The 15,230-nt window shown below is 38.6% G+C and overlaps 2 protein-coding genes across 2 annotated transcripts; one reads left to right on the forward strand and one right to left on the reverse strand.

The window, feature by feature from the left end:
* Positions 1–3,171: 3,171 nt before the first annotated feature.
* Positions 3,172–5,679, reverse strand: LOC121715674 (C-X-C motif chemokine 11-6-like). The gene is made up of 3 exons (XM_042101558.1): positions 5,502–5,679; positions 3,736–3,892; positions 3,172–3,307 (listed from the first exon to the last, which is right to left on the reverse strand). Exons 2-3 carry the CDS (start codon positions 3,828–3,830, stop codon positions 3,172–3,174), a joined length of 231 nt encoding a protein of 76 aa, XP_041957492.1. The 5' UTR covers positions 3,831–3,892; positions 5,502–5,679.
* Positions 5,680–12,740: 7,061 nt separating this feature from the next.
* LOC121715406 (interleukin-8) lies at positions 12,741–14,103 on the forward strand. The gene is made up of 4 exons (XM_042101096.1): positions 12,741–12,904; positions 13,255–13,381; positions 13,496–13,579; positions 13,671–14,103. The coding sequence occupies exons 1-4, from the start codon at positions 12,841–12,843 to the stop codon at positions 13,723–13,725; spliced, it is 330 nt and encodes a 109-aa protein (XP_041957030.1). The 5' UTR covers positions 12,741–12,840; the 3' UTR covers positions 13,726–14,103.
* Positions 14,104–15,230: the final 1,127 nt, after the last annotated feature.

The raw sequence follows: 15,230 nt of genomic DNA on the forward strand, positions 1-15,230 counted from the left end.
TCAAGATAAAGTACATTTCAGGGTGGCTTTTTTCTTACTGTGACCAGTCCCATCTGTGCAATAATCAGGTTTTATAATCATCATCTTTTCATGTCACACCTATGAGATGGATGGATTACCTTGGCAAAGAAGACTAACATTAAAACAAATTTCTACAAATGTGAGAAAAAAATAAAGAGGGATAAGCCTTTTCTTAGAAATTAGAAGAAATTATGGTTACACTTTACTTGACAGTGTCGACATAAAAGTGACATGACACTGTCATGAACGTGTCAAAAACAAGTCATAAACATTTATGACATAACGCTTATGTTATTGAGTGACATTCGGATTTTGTAATACAGTTTTTCTCAGTCGCTTTGGTGCTTTTTTCAGATCAGAATGAAAATTCTCATAACTATTAGTTCAACCTCCACAACATTTAGTCATTTGTACACATCATACAATTTCTCCTTCCTCTGAACAAATTGCAAATACTTTTGGACATGTATCAGTTGCTTTCATACAATTCTCTGCTGTTTTTTAACATTATCATTTGCTTATGTCATGCCAGTCAAAATAAACTATACTTATGAATGCTGAATAGTCGTTCCCAATAAAACTAATAGTCTTCATTTCATTGCTTGCGTCATTACATACAAAATTAGGTTAGGTTAGGTTTAGGATTAGGGCTAGGGTTAGAGTCAGGGTTGGGGTTAGGATTAGGGTTAGAGGTTAGGTTTAGGTGTTCTAAAGGTTTCATGTGTCATGACAGTGTCATGTGTTCACGACAGTGTCATGTCACTCTTTTGTCGATACTGTCAAGTAAAGTGTTACCATTATATTAATGAGTTTAATTTATGATATTGCTGCTTTTTGAGCGAGACTACAAAAGAGAGCATTCAGCGGTAACCACTTAATATCTCATTATAGCTACAACATTTTAGAAGTTTAATCTCTACATCTCCACAGAATCCAATATAGACTATCATTTGAATGCTGTTCATTGACTTCAGATCTGCATTCAACACCATCATCCCCTCCAAACTGATATCCAAACTCAGTGAACTGGGCATAAATACCTCCCTCTATAACTGGATTCTGAACTTCCTAACCAACAGACTTCAGTCTGTTAGGTTAGATAACCACACCGCCTCAACCATCAACCTGAACACCAGCGTACCACAGGGATGTGTGCTGAGCCCTCTCCTCTACTCCCTCTTCACCTATACGACTGCACACCTGTATATTGTCAAGTTTGTAGATGACACTACAGTGATTGGTCTCATCAGCAACAACAATGAGACGGCCTACCGGGAGGAGGTGCAGCACCTAACATCCTGGTGCACTGACAGCAACCTGGCTCTCAACACCAAGAAGACCAAAGAGCTCATTGTGGACTTCAGGAAGTCTAAAGAAAGAAAGATAGATAGATAGATAGATAGATATATAGATAGATAGATTGATACTTTATTGATCCCCAAGGGGAAATTCAAGAGCTAGCACACACATCCTCATTCAGAGATTAAGGTGGAGCAAGGCACCTAACCCCTCACTGCTCCCCGAGCGCCGCCGTTGAAGCAGGCAGCTCACTGCGCCGGGATTAGTGTGTGCTTCACCTCACTGTGTTCACTGTGTGCTGAGTGTGTTTCACTAATTCACCGATTGGGTTAAATGCAGAGACCAAATTTCCCTCACGGGATCAAAAAAGTATATATACTTATACTCAAGAGCATCCTCGCCAACTGTGTCACAGTTTGGTATGGCAACTGCTTTGCCCACGACCGGAAAGCACTGGTGAAAACTGCTCAACGGATCACCGGTTCCTCACTCCCCTCCATCAAGGCCATCCAGGGCAAGCAATACTTGCGTAAGGTGCACAGCATTATCAAAGACTGTTCTCATCCCAACCACAGACTGTTCACCCCGCACATTACAGGTAGGTATCAGCAGGTTCAGAGGAAGCTTCTTTCCTGCGGCTGTCACCCAACTGAACTCTAGCTCTGCATCCCGGTGACATCTAACCAACTATTTATATTGTTCTTACTACTACTATAATGGTACTGCCACTACATTGCACATATCTGTACATTTTGTTCATACATTGTTCATATTACATAGCCATATTTATTCTGCTCTTATAAGGTAACTGCTAATACACTACACATATTTATATTTCATTTATGCTACTCTAAACCACCTTCTGTAAACCAACTGTATACTAATGTCTACACTGCACTATATTTCTTTTCCTGTCTATACTTTGTATATCACATTGCACTTTTCTGCTTTTTTGCCCTTCTGGTTTGACACAAACTGCATTTCATTGTCTTTGTACTTGTACTCTGCACAATGGCAATGAAGTTGAGTCTAATCTAATCTAATTTGGACAAATATATGACAGAAATACTGATGTATTTGTGTTATTCTTTCTCACTGTATATATTTTCTCTCTGTGGGGCAACATGCTTGTCTCTGGTTTTGGGGTCTTGTGGTTTACTGTAGATCATTATTAGCAGATATATTTACATTTAGTAGTGTGGGGATTAAAAAACCAAGTCACTTCTGATAAGCTAAAACCTTGAGTATACCCTGTCAGTATAACAGACACATTTATGGATCTTTTTTTAAAGTTTTATTTCCTTCTTTATATTTACAACAAAATAGTAATTAAGATGTATCAGTTCAACATGGTATAAATGATCTCCACTTTCAGTATAGATATCTTAATAAACATGTTAAACAACATGTCACCAAACAGGCATTGGAGAGGAACACACATCCCACATATAATATGAAAAAAATAAACATAAAAGTACTCTGAGATAGCACCATGTTATAGAACAGGAGTTTCCATGGTATCATCTTGGGTAGAGAAAGTGTATTTTCAATATTAGCTACCTCTAGAATCAGAAAAAGATCCAATGGATTTTTTTTTTTGTGAGCGCTCATGGCGTCCTCGGCAAGATGCCACCCTGGGCCCGCTTCGCCCGTGCCAAAAAACGCTACTGGCTGTAAGAAATAAGTCATTATATTGATATTATTATGTAGCCTGGAGATTCCAGACCCAAATCCAGGGTAATTATTATGATAGAATACAGTATATTATATAATATATGTATTTTAAATGTAATTTCAATTCATTTTTCTTTTGAATTTGGTTGATTTTACTCTTCAAGTCAAAAAAGTATTTTATCTCCTTTTGATGGCTTTCTTGATGAAATTCTTGGCAAAACTGCTCTCTGGATTCAGGCACTTTTGTCCTCCATTATCCTTCAAAGTGACAATGAGGACACAAGTAGATGTAAACTTCAGATACAGACCACCACTAAACTCCATAAGGTATGCAGTTATAGCACATGTCATTGTAACATGCTTAAATGATTTTCAGATTGGGGCATGCCGAGGAAGGGGTTAACGCCTCTCAATGCGGTTTGGGCGGATGGCTTTGGCCCCTGCACCCTGGCACTTGCATTTTTCCATCTGTTGCCCTGGAAATAAACATGACCACTAAATATCACAGGATGTTCAGCTGAGACAACAGTGATGTAGCATCACTCTCCCCTGTTACACAGTAACCACTATTTCAGAAATTACAGTGCCCTTCAAAATTATTAGCACCCCTGGTAAAGCTGACTAAAAACAAGTATACAACTCTAATGGTGACCTATTGTAATCTCACAATGAAAACAATGAGGAAAAATGCAAATATATCCTGAAAAAAAGGAATATTTGTGCCATAATAGTGGAGGTCACTGTAGCACCTTGGTCAGCAGATGACTGGAGCCCTTACCTCTCACATCTACGAAGAGCAGGACAGCCAGAAGTGTGAGGAGAGCTGCTGACTTCATTGTTGAGATAGGTGATGGTCTGTCTGCTTTCTCAGCTGTTGTATCAGAGTGAGGAGGTGAATCTGTCAAACAGTGGCAAGCATGCCTGTATTTATTCTGTCAAATCAGGGAGTTCTCTTCAATATTGTATCACCCGTGTCTCCTCCTTCAGGACAGGACAGGTGTGTGAGTTCTTATGTTGTGTAAGTCTCTGAGGACCTGATATGGTCTAAGTCAGGGGTGGGCGGATCCGGCCCGCCAAGCACTTTCACCCGGCCCGCCGAGCATTTCATTTGGTTATCAGGCTGCTCGCTATTTTTTTCCTGCGATAGAGACGACGTTGGTTAGCTTTAAACTGCTTTTCACTCTCCTTAGAGAACATTATGTCAATGTCAAAACATCATGTTAAATAGAGATAACATCATGTTAATCTAAGTTAACTCTTAGTTATCTCCTTTGCAGCAGATCTAACGTGAACATTATATGCGATCCATTTAATTGGGGACGCGTCTGCACTCACAAGAGGGAGAGAGAGCCGCAGGTTCCAGCTCGCTTGTCATTGTTGATAATTGATATCTCCTTCTTATAAGAAACTACTGACCATTTAAAAACTTGTTGTGCGGCCCTTGAGCCAAAAAGTTTGCCCACCCCTGGTCTAAGTGCACAGTTGCTCCCTCGTAAATACAGCACAACAGTTTTTTTTTTAGCAACTCAGGGATTTAGTCCCCTCAGGGATTTTAAGATACCTGGGAGTATCAGGGGGAACAGCAGCCTGGTATGAGAACAGCAAAAAACAAGAGCGTGAAGCCCTACAGAGGGTTGTGAGGCCAGCTGAACACAACCAGGAATCCAGCAGCAGTGAAGGTCCGACATTTAGAGGTAAAGAAATCAGACAAGCTGTTCTACATGGACTAACATTAGGACATCAAAGTGGATATTTAGAGTTAAAGGTCTCATCTCATCGTTTTTTCATTAATTTTGCCATGGTCTCTAGTATTAATGAATGCCCTGTGAGCCGGTTTTGGTGAAAAAAATGCTCTCCTGCGTCTATTTCATGCTGTTCTAGTTTGGTGGGGAAGGTGGGAGGGGAGGAACAACAGGATTTGCCTCTTGCTCATGAATATTCATGACATGTTAATGACCTCGCCTCTGATTGGCTAACAGTACTGTGACGCTCCCTCCAGTGCGTCCTCATCCGATTCTGCCTGTGCTATGCTCCATATTCAACTTTACAGTGCTAAAACCTGCCTAAAACTCGAGTCAAAACTGTTGCACAAAATGTCTTCGGAGATACAACTTCATGTGTTTGATCATAGTATCCGAGTAGGAAGAAGAACCGCTTCCTGATCGTTTGTCGGTGAACGTTGGTTTAATAGAATGGTAACAATTGCATGTCAGCTTAAGATTTCTCCTAAAAGAGGTAAACGTTTGTGGCAATCGTCATCTTGCATTCAAGTAATAAACAGTTGGAAACGTTTTAAAATAAAGACCTATTTCTTTACACAGTCAAAAGTCTTTGCAATCTTCTGGTTATACAGTAAGCACCCTAAATGCAGTTCAGCCACTGACCTAGCCTGCTAATTGTATGCTATCGGAATAGATAGTTATGGTTTGAAATCCATGATACTATCATTGAAAGACCACTTGGTTATAGCTCAATATATATATAGATCTAAATGCAAACACACTTACCTACTCCGTCCTAGCTATATTTCGCTGGAATTGCACCAGAATGCCTACAGAAGCAGAGAACGTGTGCTGGAAGACTTCTGCAGTAATGAGTATAAACTATGGCTTTAATAGCCTACATTGGCAGAGGTTAGCCTACTCAAGTTGTTTTCTGTCACGTATGACCCTTAGGAAAAAGTACTATAGGAATCTTATAGTATAAGACTACTATAGAAAAACTATAGCAGTTATAGGATATTATAGAGTTATTAGTAGTACTTCTACAGTATGTCCCAAAATACGTATTCCTATAAGATTACTATAATATTTTGTCCCAAAATACTATAAGATTCCTATACTACTTTTTCATAAGGGGATTGCTCATGTGGTTAGAAAAATGGGCAACACCAGTACCCCTGTTGTCTGTATGACCCTGTACCCAGGATTAGAACCAGTCTGCCTTAACATAATGTACTCCCTTCAAAATGCACTAAACATTCGACTATGACTACTATGGCCCCCTGTGAGACAGAAGATATGAAAGGTAAGATAAACCTTTAGCCTAAAAGGGACAAAAACTGATGCAACTCCTAAAACTAATATACAAAACAGGTACATTTTCAATAAATAGCTTTATTATATTTACATACAGCAGTGGTACTCAAAGTGTGGTCTGCAAGCTCTCTCAAGTGTTCCACAAGTAGATGTGGTAAAATATAATAGAGGAGTTGTTTGCAATATTGAGCCAACTTGTATGTACAGTAAATCCAAACAGTTCTGCAACACTCATGTAACCTACAGTATGCCAGTTTAAATCATATGAATCCTCTGAAAGCATAAGCATGGTGCAAAGACAATAAGCAAGGTGGTTTAGTTAGTTTTTTGCTAGGTGGTCAGTGATCTTTTTTTTGTTTAAATTATTATTGTTTAAGTGGTCCTTGGTCTGAAAAAGTTTGAGAAACACTGACAAATAGTAATATTGCAGTCTATTAAAATAATGCAAACACAAAACAAGACCATCCAAACTATGCACAGAATTAACAATGTCCTCTTTTTGCCAGACGATGCAGACATCTGGCCTACAGATCCTTTGTAAGATGGTGCTGGGATTATTTAGGGAAAAAGGTCTGAGTTGTTGTTTCGGCTTGTGTTGTCCTGGGTATCCGAAGGGACAACACACAAAACACATTCGTTGGCTGTGATGATTCTATTACATTGCTCATTGATTGCGCTGGGCCATAGGTGGAGCCATCAGGTGTTATTGTGGAGATGTCACTTTCATCCTCCTCCTCCTCTTGATCAACCCGAGGTTTTCTAGCTGGCCTTGGATGAACAGACTTGATGGGAGTAGAGGTAGCAGGCCCCCATGTCCATGGTGTATCCGAAGTGCTTGTATAAATACTCATACTTTTCATGAAGTATTCTGTTTGGGTACCTAAAGTAAATAAATGTGTATTACTGTGTAAACAAGATACTAATAGTACACAGGACATTCACTCTCTCACACAAAACTGTACTGGCACAATGGAAACAAAAAATATTTTAGTGACTGTGGTAAGGTGTATGATTTACTAAGTAGCACACCCACAAGAAGACATTCAGTAATATCAATTATATCTGTTATGCAATTCATGGGTTTCATCAGGTCCATTTACACAGGTGTATTAATCAAGCACCATGCAGTCTGCATTCATAATCAAGGTGCTTGATTTTATACACCTGTGGAAAGTGACCTGAAGAAACCCATGAATTGACTTTCCAAAACATTGACGAGCACATAAGAACCTGTATTAGCCTACTAGAAAAAGACTTCTAGAAACTAACTAGCACAACAATAAAAGTTAGATCACAAACCTTTGCTTCTAACGTGATGACCTAATGTAGGCTAGAAAGCTGTGTAGCCCAACATGAGGATGTGCTCTGGAAGACATACAAAACACTAAGTAAACAGCAAGTAATCAAACAAAACATCATTGTAGGCCTACAAAGGCCAATGTAATAATGGCAAGAAGACATAAATTAGACTGAAGTGTAAATACCTGGGCTCTAGTGATAGCGACTTCGCCTAATAGTGCACGGGTATTGTGTTTTTGATTTTCCCTGTTTAGACTAGAACAATACCAGTCCTTAGTTGAGCATAAGATATTGTTGCCAATATTATTATTTGTGGTTTAACGCTTCGGTTAGAAGATTATAGGTTCAACAAGCTAAATCTCTGGGTAGTGTGGTCATACAGTTTCTTATGAGTGTAGCTACACCAGGCACGTAACTGAAGCATTCCGTTCGCGTTGAGTCTTCTGCAACAATTAGCTTCCAATAGGTCTAATCAATGGAAGTAGCTACACCTGGCGCGTGGCCTGTAGGCTACGTTCAAAAAAATAGACCATTCCTCTAATGGATTTTACCAGAGCCCTTCCTATTAGACATTCTCTGATTTTACACGTCGCGAACAGAACACTTCAGTTACGTACCTGGTGTAGCTTCCTGTAATATAGGCTAGCCTAAGCCTAAGCCTAGCTTGTGCCCTTTTCATGCATGCTAACGAAGAATATAAACATGCTATTTTGTAACAGTCGTTAGGTGGAAAAGTTTGTTTGTACTTACAGCCTGTGAGCTGGTGGTCGATCGTTGTGACATACAGGTCCAGGTTTTCAGAACATCGATGCAAAACCCCTTTCTAACTGTAGGCAGGCACAGTGAGTGTGGTCGAAATTATTGGAACACAGAACTAATGTTGCACTATACTTCGGTGGTGGTGTTCCAACGATAAATTCCAACCATTTCTTCCTCAACTCTTCTTTCTAAGGCAAGACATGCAACATTGATGTGTTATTGCCACAAATAACACAGGCACGAATTTGCTCCGCCATGTTAACAACTTGCTGTTAGCTCCTACTAGCTGCAGAGAGACAATCTCCTGGCCAAAATCTTCCTGTCTTCCTGTGGGCGGTCACAAGCCAAGGTGGGCGAGGCCATGAATAGTCAGTTTCCCTTCGGCGTCATTGGGAAGGGCTCTTTCTGATTCGCTTGTTTTTCAGTGTATTTTCTTTCATTGGCTAATGCGGGCAATGGGGGTAGAAGATCATTTTCACGTGCAGCATGCATATGCAACTTGGAGTGAGCTATAGTATTTCGAAAGTAACAAGTATTAAACGGTTTCTCAGTGAATGTGACCTTTAAAGCTGTCATTGAGAGTTACTGATGACATGTAATGTCAGTCCTTACAGTATCTTCAGGAATTGTTACTTAATGTGTTACAATGGCGCCACCTAGTGGATACATATGGGAAAGTAAGTCTGCAATGAAGCAAGAGGAGCCACACAGTAGATGGATACTCTGCATCCTGCAGTGGTGATCTACACACAGAGATGTCCTCAAACAAGCACACACATGCATGTAGGTATGCACATGTGACACACACACACACACACACACACACACACACAAACATACACACACCACACACACACAAACACAAACACACACACACACACACAAATCAAACAAGCACACACATGCATGTAGGTATGAACATGTGCAGACAAACACACACACACACACATAAAGACTAACCGCATATTACTGGCATTGATTTGGATGAAGATCAGATCATGGTTGGACCAGTCAGAGAGTGTGTGACTGTACAACAGATATAGCCATATGTTGCATGAAACTGTGATAATAAATATGAGGACAATGACATTAAAGCTTGAACAACTGTTTCATTACTTAATATATAATGATTGTTTTCATCAATATACTTGACATCATGTTCTGATGATAGTGAAAGACCAGCAGATGGTGCTTTACACAAAGTGTTTAGCAAGATACAATCATCGTTAGGTGGGGAAAGCTCACACAGAAACGCTAAAACTGTTAAGAAAAATAGGTGAATAGAACAATGTCTAACACTGATATAACCATATGTAAAGGCAAGTGGCAGTCTGATGTACTGTAATCCAAATTTAGTGCAATCAGTAGCAGTTGCAGTCACTGTAGGCTACAGTACATTCAACTGCTGTAGATGCAACCTCTTGCCAGACATACAAGGTCATACAGTAGTCTATACTGTATCATGAGTCTATACTTTTAGGCACTATGGTAACTGCTTTTTAATGGAATATCAACCATGTATTGGTGTATTCAGAGATTTAAAGGATTGCTTAATTAGGTTTTACATGTGATGGGTCAAGAGGGAATTTTAAGGTAAAGGGACTCTCATACATAGGAAATAGTGCTCCACAAAGAGAATGCAAATGAACTCAAACATAAATACATGTAGTTATTTAAATATCATAACAAATTATTTATGAAATGTCTCCTCCACATGCTGATGACTGCAAACCCCTTACAATTTCATGAAATATGAAATAAGGTTTCATCGTGTGCCGAGAAACGAGAGGAGCATGCCATCTTATTAGTATGTTAGTACACAAGTTGATTGAAGTTAACTGTTGGAGAGTGATGGCCCTTTGTCCCTCCTACACCTTCGTTCAGAAATGAAGTTTGCAACACAGGAAGCCAATATGCACACTGTTGTCCTTCTTTGGCCTTTACAATGAAAGTAGAGTCATTTACAAAGAAGCACGTTTCTGTTTCTTTCTGCTTCTTCGAACATGAAAGCAGAATCTCCTACTTGTTTTGTAAGCATGTGTGTGTGTGTCTGTGTCTGTGTGTGTGTGTGTGGGTGTGGATCTGTGTGTGTGTGTCTGTGTGCAAATGTTTTGTGCTTTTGACAATGCCCCTAGAACAGAGCATACAGACCATAGAATATTAACCCTCTAAATTACATGTTCAATTGTTATTATGCTTGTGCACAGAGTAATTAAATAACTCTAACATTGGCAAGATCCCATAGCCCATAGAAACTTATTGGTTCACTTAAATATTATTGCTCCTAAGCTGTCATTCACTGAAATATAAGTTGACAATGCTACTATCCCATGGGAAAGGAGCATCTTTTTCTCTTAGAATTTTTTTTTATTTCTAAGCTTTATAGATCAACATGAGATTTTGACCATTTCCTCATATTTCTTAATTTAATCATCAGAAAAATAGTCCTCCCCTTGTCTCAGCCCCAAGCAAAATTTAAGTTAAATTTAATGTTATTTTTTCTATGCAATCTATTCTTATTGGTCTTTATTTCTCCTAAGGTTTAGGAGAAACAGGTGATATCTGAATAAGAGACAAAAAAAAAACATTGTCGAGAAATACATTTCCCTATAGGATATCTGAGGTAGTGCCTGTAAGATGTCAATCTTTTCTGAAAATCAAGAAAAGATTGTGTGTGTGTCAAGAGTTTCGGCTAGAAAAAAGTTTTCCGGACATTTTGATGATATGCCGGTCAAATATCCTATTAGGCTATCGCTTCTTAATTAGTCAAATTGAGGAAAACTGGAGACAGGCTATGTAGCTTAAGGAATGACATAATCAGGCTGTATAGAATGCAACATGTTCATTAGCCTAACTTAAACAAGATCTAGCCATCTTTTCATGGACTGCAAGAGTCCGCTTCGTTCGTTGTTTTTGTTTGTTGCTGCTACGTTGTCTCCACGTATGCGCACACACAAGAATGAGCGCTCACACCACTACCCACTAATGCTATGACTCTTTATTTGATAACAATAAATTAAGAAATGTTTCCTATTCTGGGATGTTTAGTTTCTTTTTCTTTCGGCCGCGGTTCAATGATACCGTTTAATTGTGCCAGAAATGAATCTCGTCTCGTCGACAGAGAACGCATAGGTCTACTGTATGCTTTGGGTAAAGAACACTTTGCATGTCCAGTGTACACGGAGAATGACAGTGTCTTGGAGCGGCCGCACCCCCCGCAACTCCACTTCCAATGTCACTGATTCCGACAGATAGGCTACGCCCGACACTTCTGCTTTTTATCTGGTGGTGGTGGAGTTGACCGGACATCTGAGGGTTCAGACGTTACCAATTTATCATCCATCGCGTCTGGCCTCTGAAAAAAACTTTTACGGCTAGTCTGCCTGGGCCTGGCCATGTTTGAACCGCCTCACTCATTTGTTCGTTGTTTAACATGGACGTTTTAAGCGTGCGCTTCCTATTTGATATGCAGCAAAGGCTATGTGTTGTTTAATAGCTGACTTTTCAAACGGTAGAGCCTGTTCATTTAAAAACATAGCCAGAGGACATATAATATAGGCTTACATATTAAGTCTTATTCTCAAATTGCGTTAAATAAGGCTTATTCTCAGATTGCGTTAGGGGGCCGGGATTATTCATTTCAATCGGACAATTTGACCGGAGAGATTTAATTTTTTCGGACATTTCATTTTTTTTCCGGCCAATGTCCGGTAATTACCTGACAACGGAAACCCTGGTGTGTGTATGTGTGTGTGTGTGTGTGTGTGTGTGTGTGTGCGTGCAGAGGGATGTGGGAAATTAAAATGTGTAAATCCCGTGCACAGAATTGCACCATCCTGCCTAAATGTAATGGGAAAGATGCGGTTTCCATTTACCAGATACAAAATCACAAATAACTTCTTTAAATACAGCATGTTAGGTGGTTCCATTGATAAAACCGCCAGTCAGATCTATCAGTACTTTTTCTATCTGATGCTGGAGCAGTCGGCTATATCACATACATTACATCATTACCATCACAAAACCTCTAATGCGTCTTTGGAATGAATATTTGTTTGCTTCTAACCACACTAATCACCTGTGTTGTGCAATATTGACCAAAGTCTTGTATTTCATAGGCATTATTTAAGTATACCAGGGTGCAGAAACCTGTCATTTCCCATTACCTTCCAGTTGCATTTGCACACACACACAAAAACATGACTCTCCCTTCAGCATGTCCAGAGTGAAAGCAGTCATGGTGCCCCAAATGAGAATGCCCCCAAAAGGTTTCACTCAGCTGTTCACACACATGGCTTACCAAAGGACCAATGTTATAGTCTAGTTATAGTCTATAGTATTTTATAGAACATGAAAATACTATAGAAGTAAAATTATAAATTAATTCTATAAGTTCTTGATCCAACTTATTGCAACTAGTTTTTTTTTATTCAGCGATCCTATATCATAATATAATTTATTCCTAACACTTCAGAATCTGTGCAGGGAATTAATAGGGAATTTAAATATTCAGCACATGGCTCTTCTGCAGTTAATTAAAAAAAAAATAATAACCCACCCCCACCCCCCCACCCCCCAAGATATCAGACTGAGTTCAGATGAGTCAGATTCACTTCCCTCTTTGTAGTGTTTATAAACCATGAGGCTGCACACTAAAGGGCATTCTCCAGCTAGTGCATCATCAAGGGGACACCACAGCACACGCAGCCCAACCAGCACAGCTCCCGTCCAAGCTAATTAACCAACAGAGATGGCCCTCCAATCCCACGTGCTGCTGGCCGCTCTTGTGCTCTGCGGCCTGACTCTAACACTCGGTAAGGCATTTAACCTCTGTCTGCTCTAGACAACTTAGCAACATTTAACCTCTGTCTTCTCTAACTTAGCAACTGAATTATGTGGTAAATGGCAAAGCACTTTGTATAATTGCATCCCTCCTTCTTTCTGACAATATTAAGACTAGTTTAATTGTTTAATTATTTGATTACCATTACATAATTTATTTACAATATATATTCTATGGTTGCTAGCAGAGACATTTTCACACCTGATTCAAAAGAAATAGATGCCACGCAAAAACCCTGGAATCATATGATGACCTGTACATAACATCTTTATAATCTCTATAATCTTATACATCAGTATAATCTTTATAATCTCTTTATAGCTTTGCCAGGGGATATCCCAAGGTGGTGCCGCTGTCGTCACACCACCCATAACTTCATCAGCCCCAAGCACTTCAAGAAACTGGAGATTATGTCCCCGGGAGCCTACTGTCGCCAGACAGAGATAATGTAAGTGAGCTAGTAGATAGTACTGTACTGTATTCTATAAGTGGAGTGTTAAATATATCAAATCAATCAATTCAGTCAATTCAAATATATGCTTTTTTCCTTCATTTTTTTCAGTATTACACTGAAGAACGAGAACACGGTTTGTATCGCACCTGAGGTCAAGTGGATCCACAAAGTCATTAGCAAGTTTGTGAGCAGGTACAGCAATTTACACTTATACAAAATTGTCAATGTTTATCTATTATAATGCAAATAGATTGATTTGTATTTCTGTTACTTTCTTGAATAGTAAGGAAAATGTCAACACTACACAGATCCCCGCAACTGCCTCCACTGCTCAATAAGATGTAAAGGACATTGGGACAAGAGTTTGAAGAGGCTTTGAAGCACCATTGATTTTCATATTCTTGAAAAAGACACATTAGTCTAATGGAAACATTTTTAACCATGCTTGATGGACCTTTAGTGTAATGAACATGAATGTTTGTATTTTAAACTTGTTACTCTTGTTGACAATGTAACCTGCACGACAGGGTAATGACATATACTTATGTAGGGACAGTCTATAGACTCATTTACATTTGTTCCCATTTATCTTCAGAGACCTTTTTGAAATAATATTTTTCTACTTTTCTGATATTTTGCTATTTTCTACTTCTATTCCATGTTTGTAATTACTGTGAAGAACTTTCGAATAAATAAATAAACAAATAAAACATGAACACAAAGGTTCATATGCTTCTATTTCTCCATCTTGCTTTGATCGGAGTGAGCATGGATAGTGTAAGATGGGAAATACTTAAGTTCACAATATTCACAAGTGCCTGGCCAGGGGGACCAAATGACATCTTATCAGAGGACTTCTCTCTCTCTCTGATCTATATACAGTCATAGATGTATTGTTTAAATCAGTGGTACAGTATGCACAATGTAAAATATGTAAATTGATGTTAAATTGGCCTACACTATTGTTTTTTAATGCTGGTCATAATGGTGGTACTTGGAGAGCCAATGGTTTTCTGAGGTGGTATTTATTGTGAACCACTCTTTTAGGAATTATCAGGCTTTATCTGACCTGGGTACCCCCTTAGCGCTTAATGGGTATTCAATGCATTGAAAAATGACGACAATAGGAATTCTTTGTGTAGCTTTAATAACTGGATCATGACAAAGTCACACACTAGGCAGCTGAGGCATTTTGTGTGTTAGCATATGCAGGAAGGAAGGGGTGTGAGGGTATAAGCATGCACACTCTCACTGTATCATCTTTTCCTTGAACAACTTGAATGACTCTCACTGTCATCTTTTATGAGCGTCAGTATATGTTTCAGCTTTTCCAACACTTATGAAGTGTGCGTGGAAGTTATTCAAAGTCAAAAAATCTAAGTCAAAGTCAGATTTATTTATATAGCACATTATCATACATATACAAGACATTTCAATAACACTAATAAGGTGTATTAACAAAACATTTACAAGGTGTTAATAAATGGTTTGTTAGCTATTTACTATAACATTAATACATTAAGTAGTTTATAAGTTACTTAAAACTCATTTTGTAAATGCTTAATAAACGGTATTACTAAATGGTAAGTTAACTCTTTACTTATCTCATTAGATACCATTCATTTATTTGTATTTTAATGTTATCTGATGGCTACTGAATGTATAACTAACCATTTAGTAATTCCTTGTAAATGGTTTATTAAGAATTTACAATATGTTTTATGTTTTTGAGTTATAAACTACTTGTAAGTATTTGGTAACACTTTATAATAACTACACACAATTCATGATTTATTAAGCCTTTTTTACTTATTAGTTAATGGTTTGTTCATCATTAGTAATT

The sequence above is a fragment of the Alosa sapidissima genome, chromosome 8, assembly GCF_018492685.1.
Source record: "Alosa sapidissima isolate fAloSap1 chromosome 8, fAloSap1.pri, whole genome shotgun sequence".
In the NCBI taxonomy this organism is placed as follows: Eukaryota; Metazoa; Chordata; class Actinopteri; order Clupeiformes; family Clupeidae; genus Alosa; species Alosa sapidissima.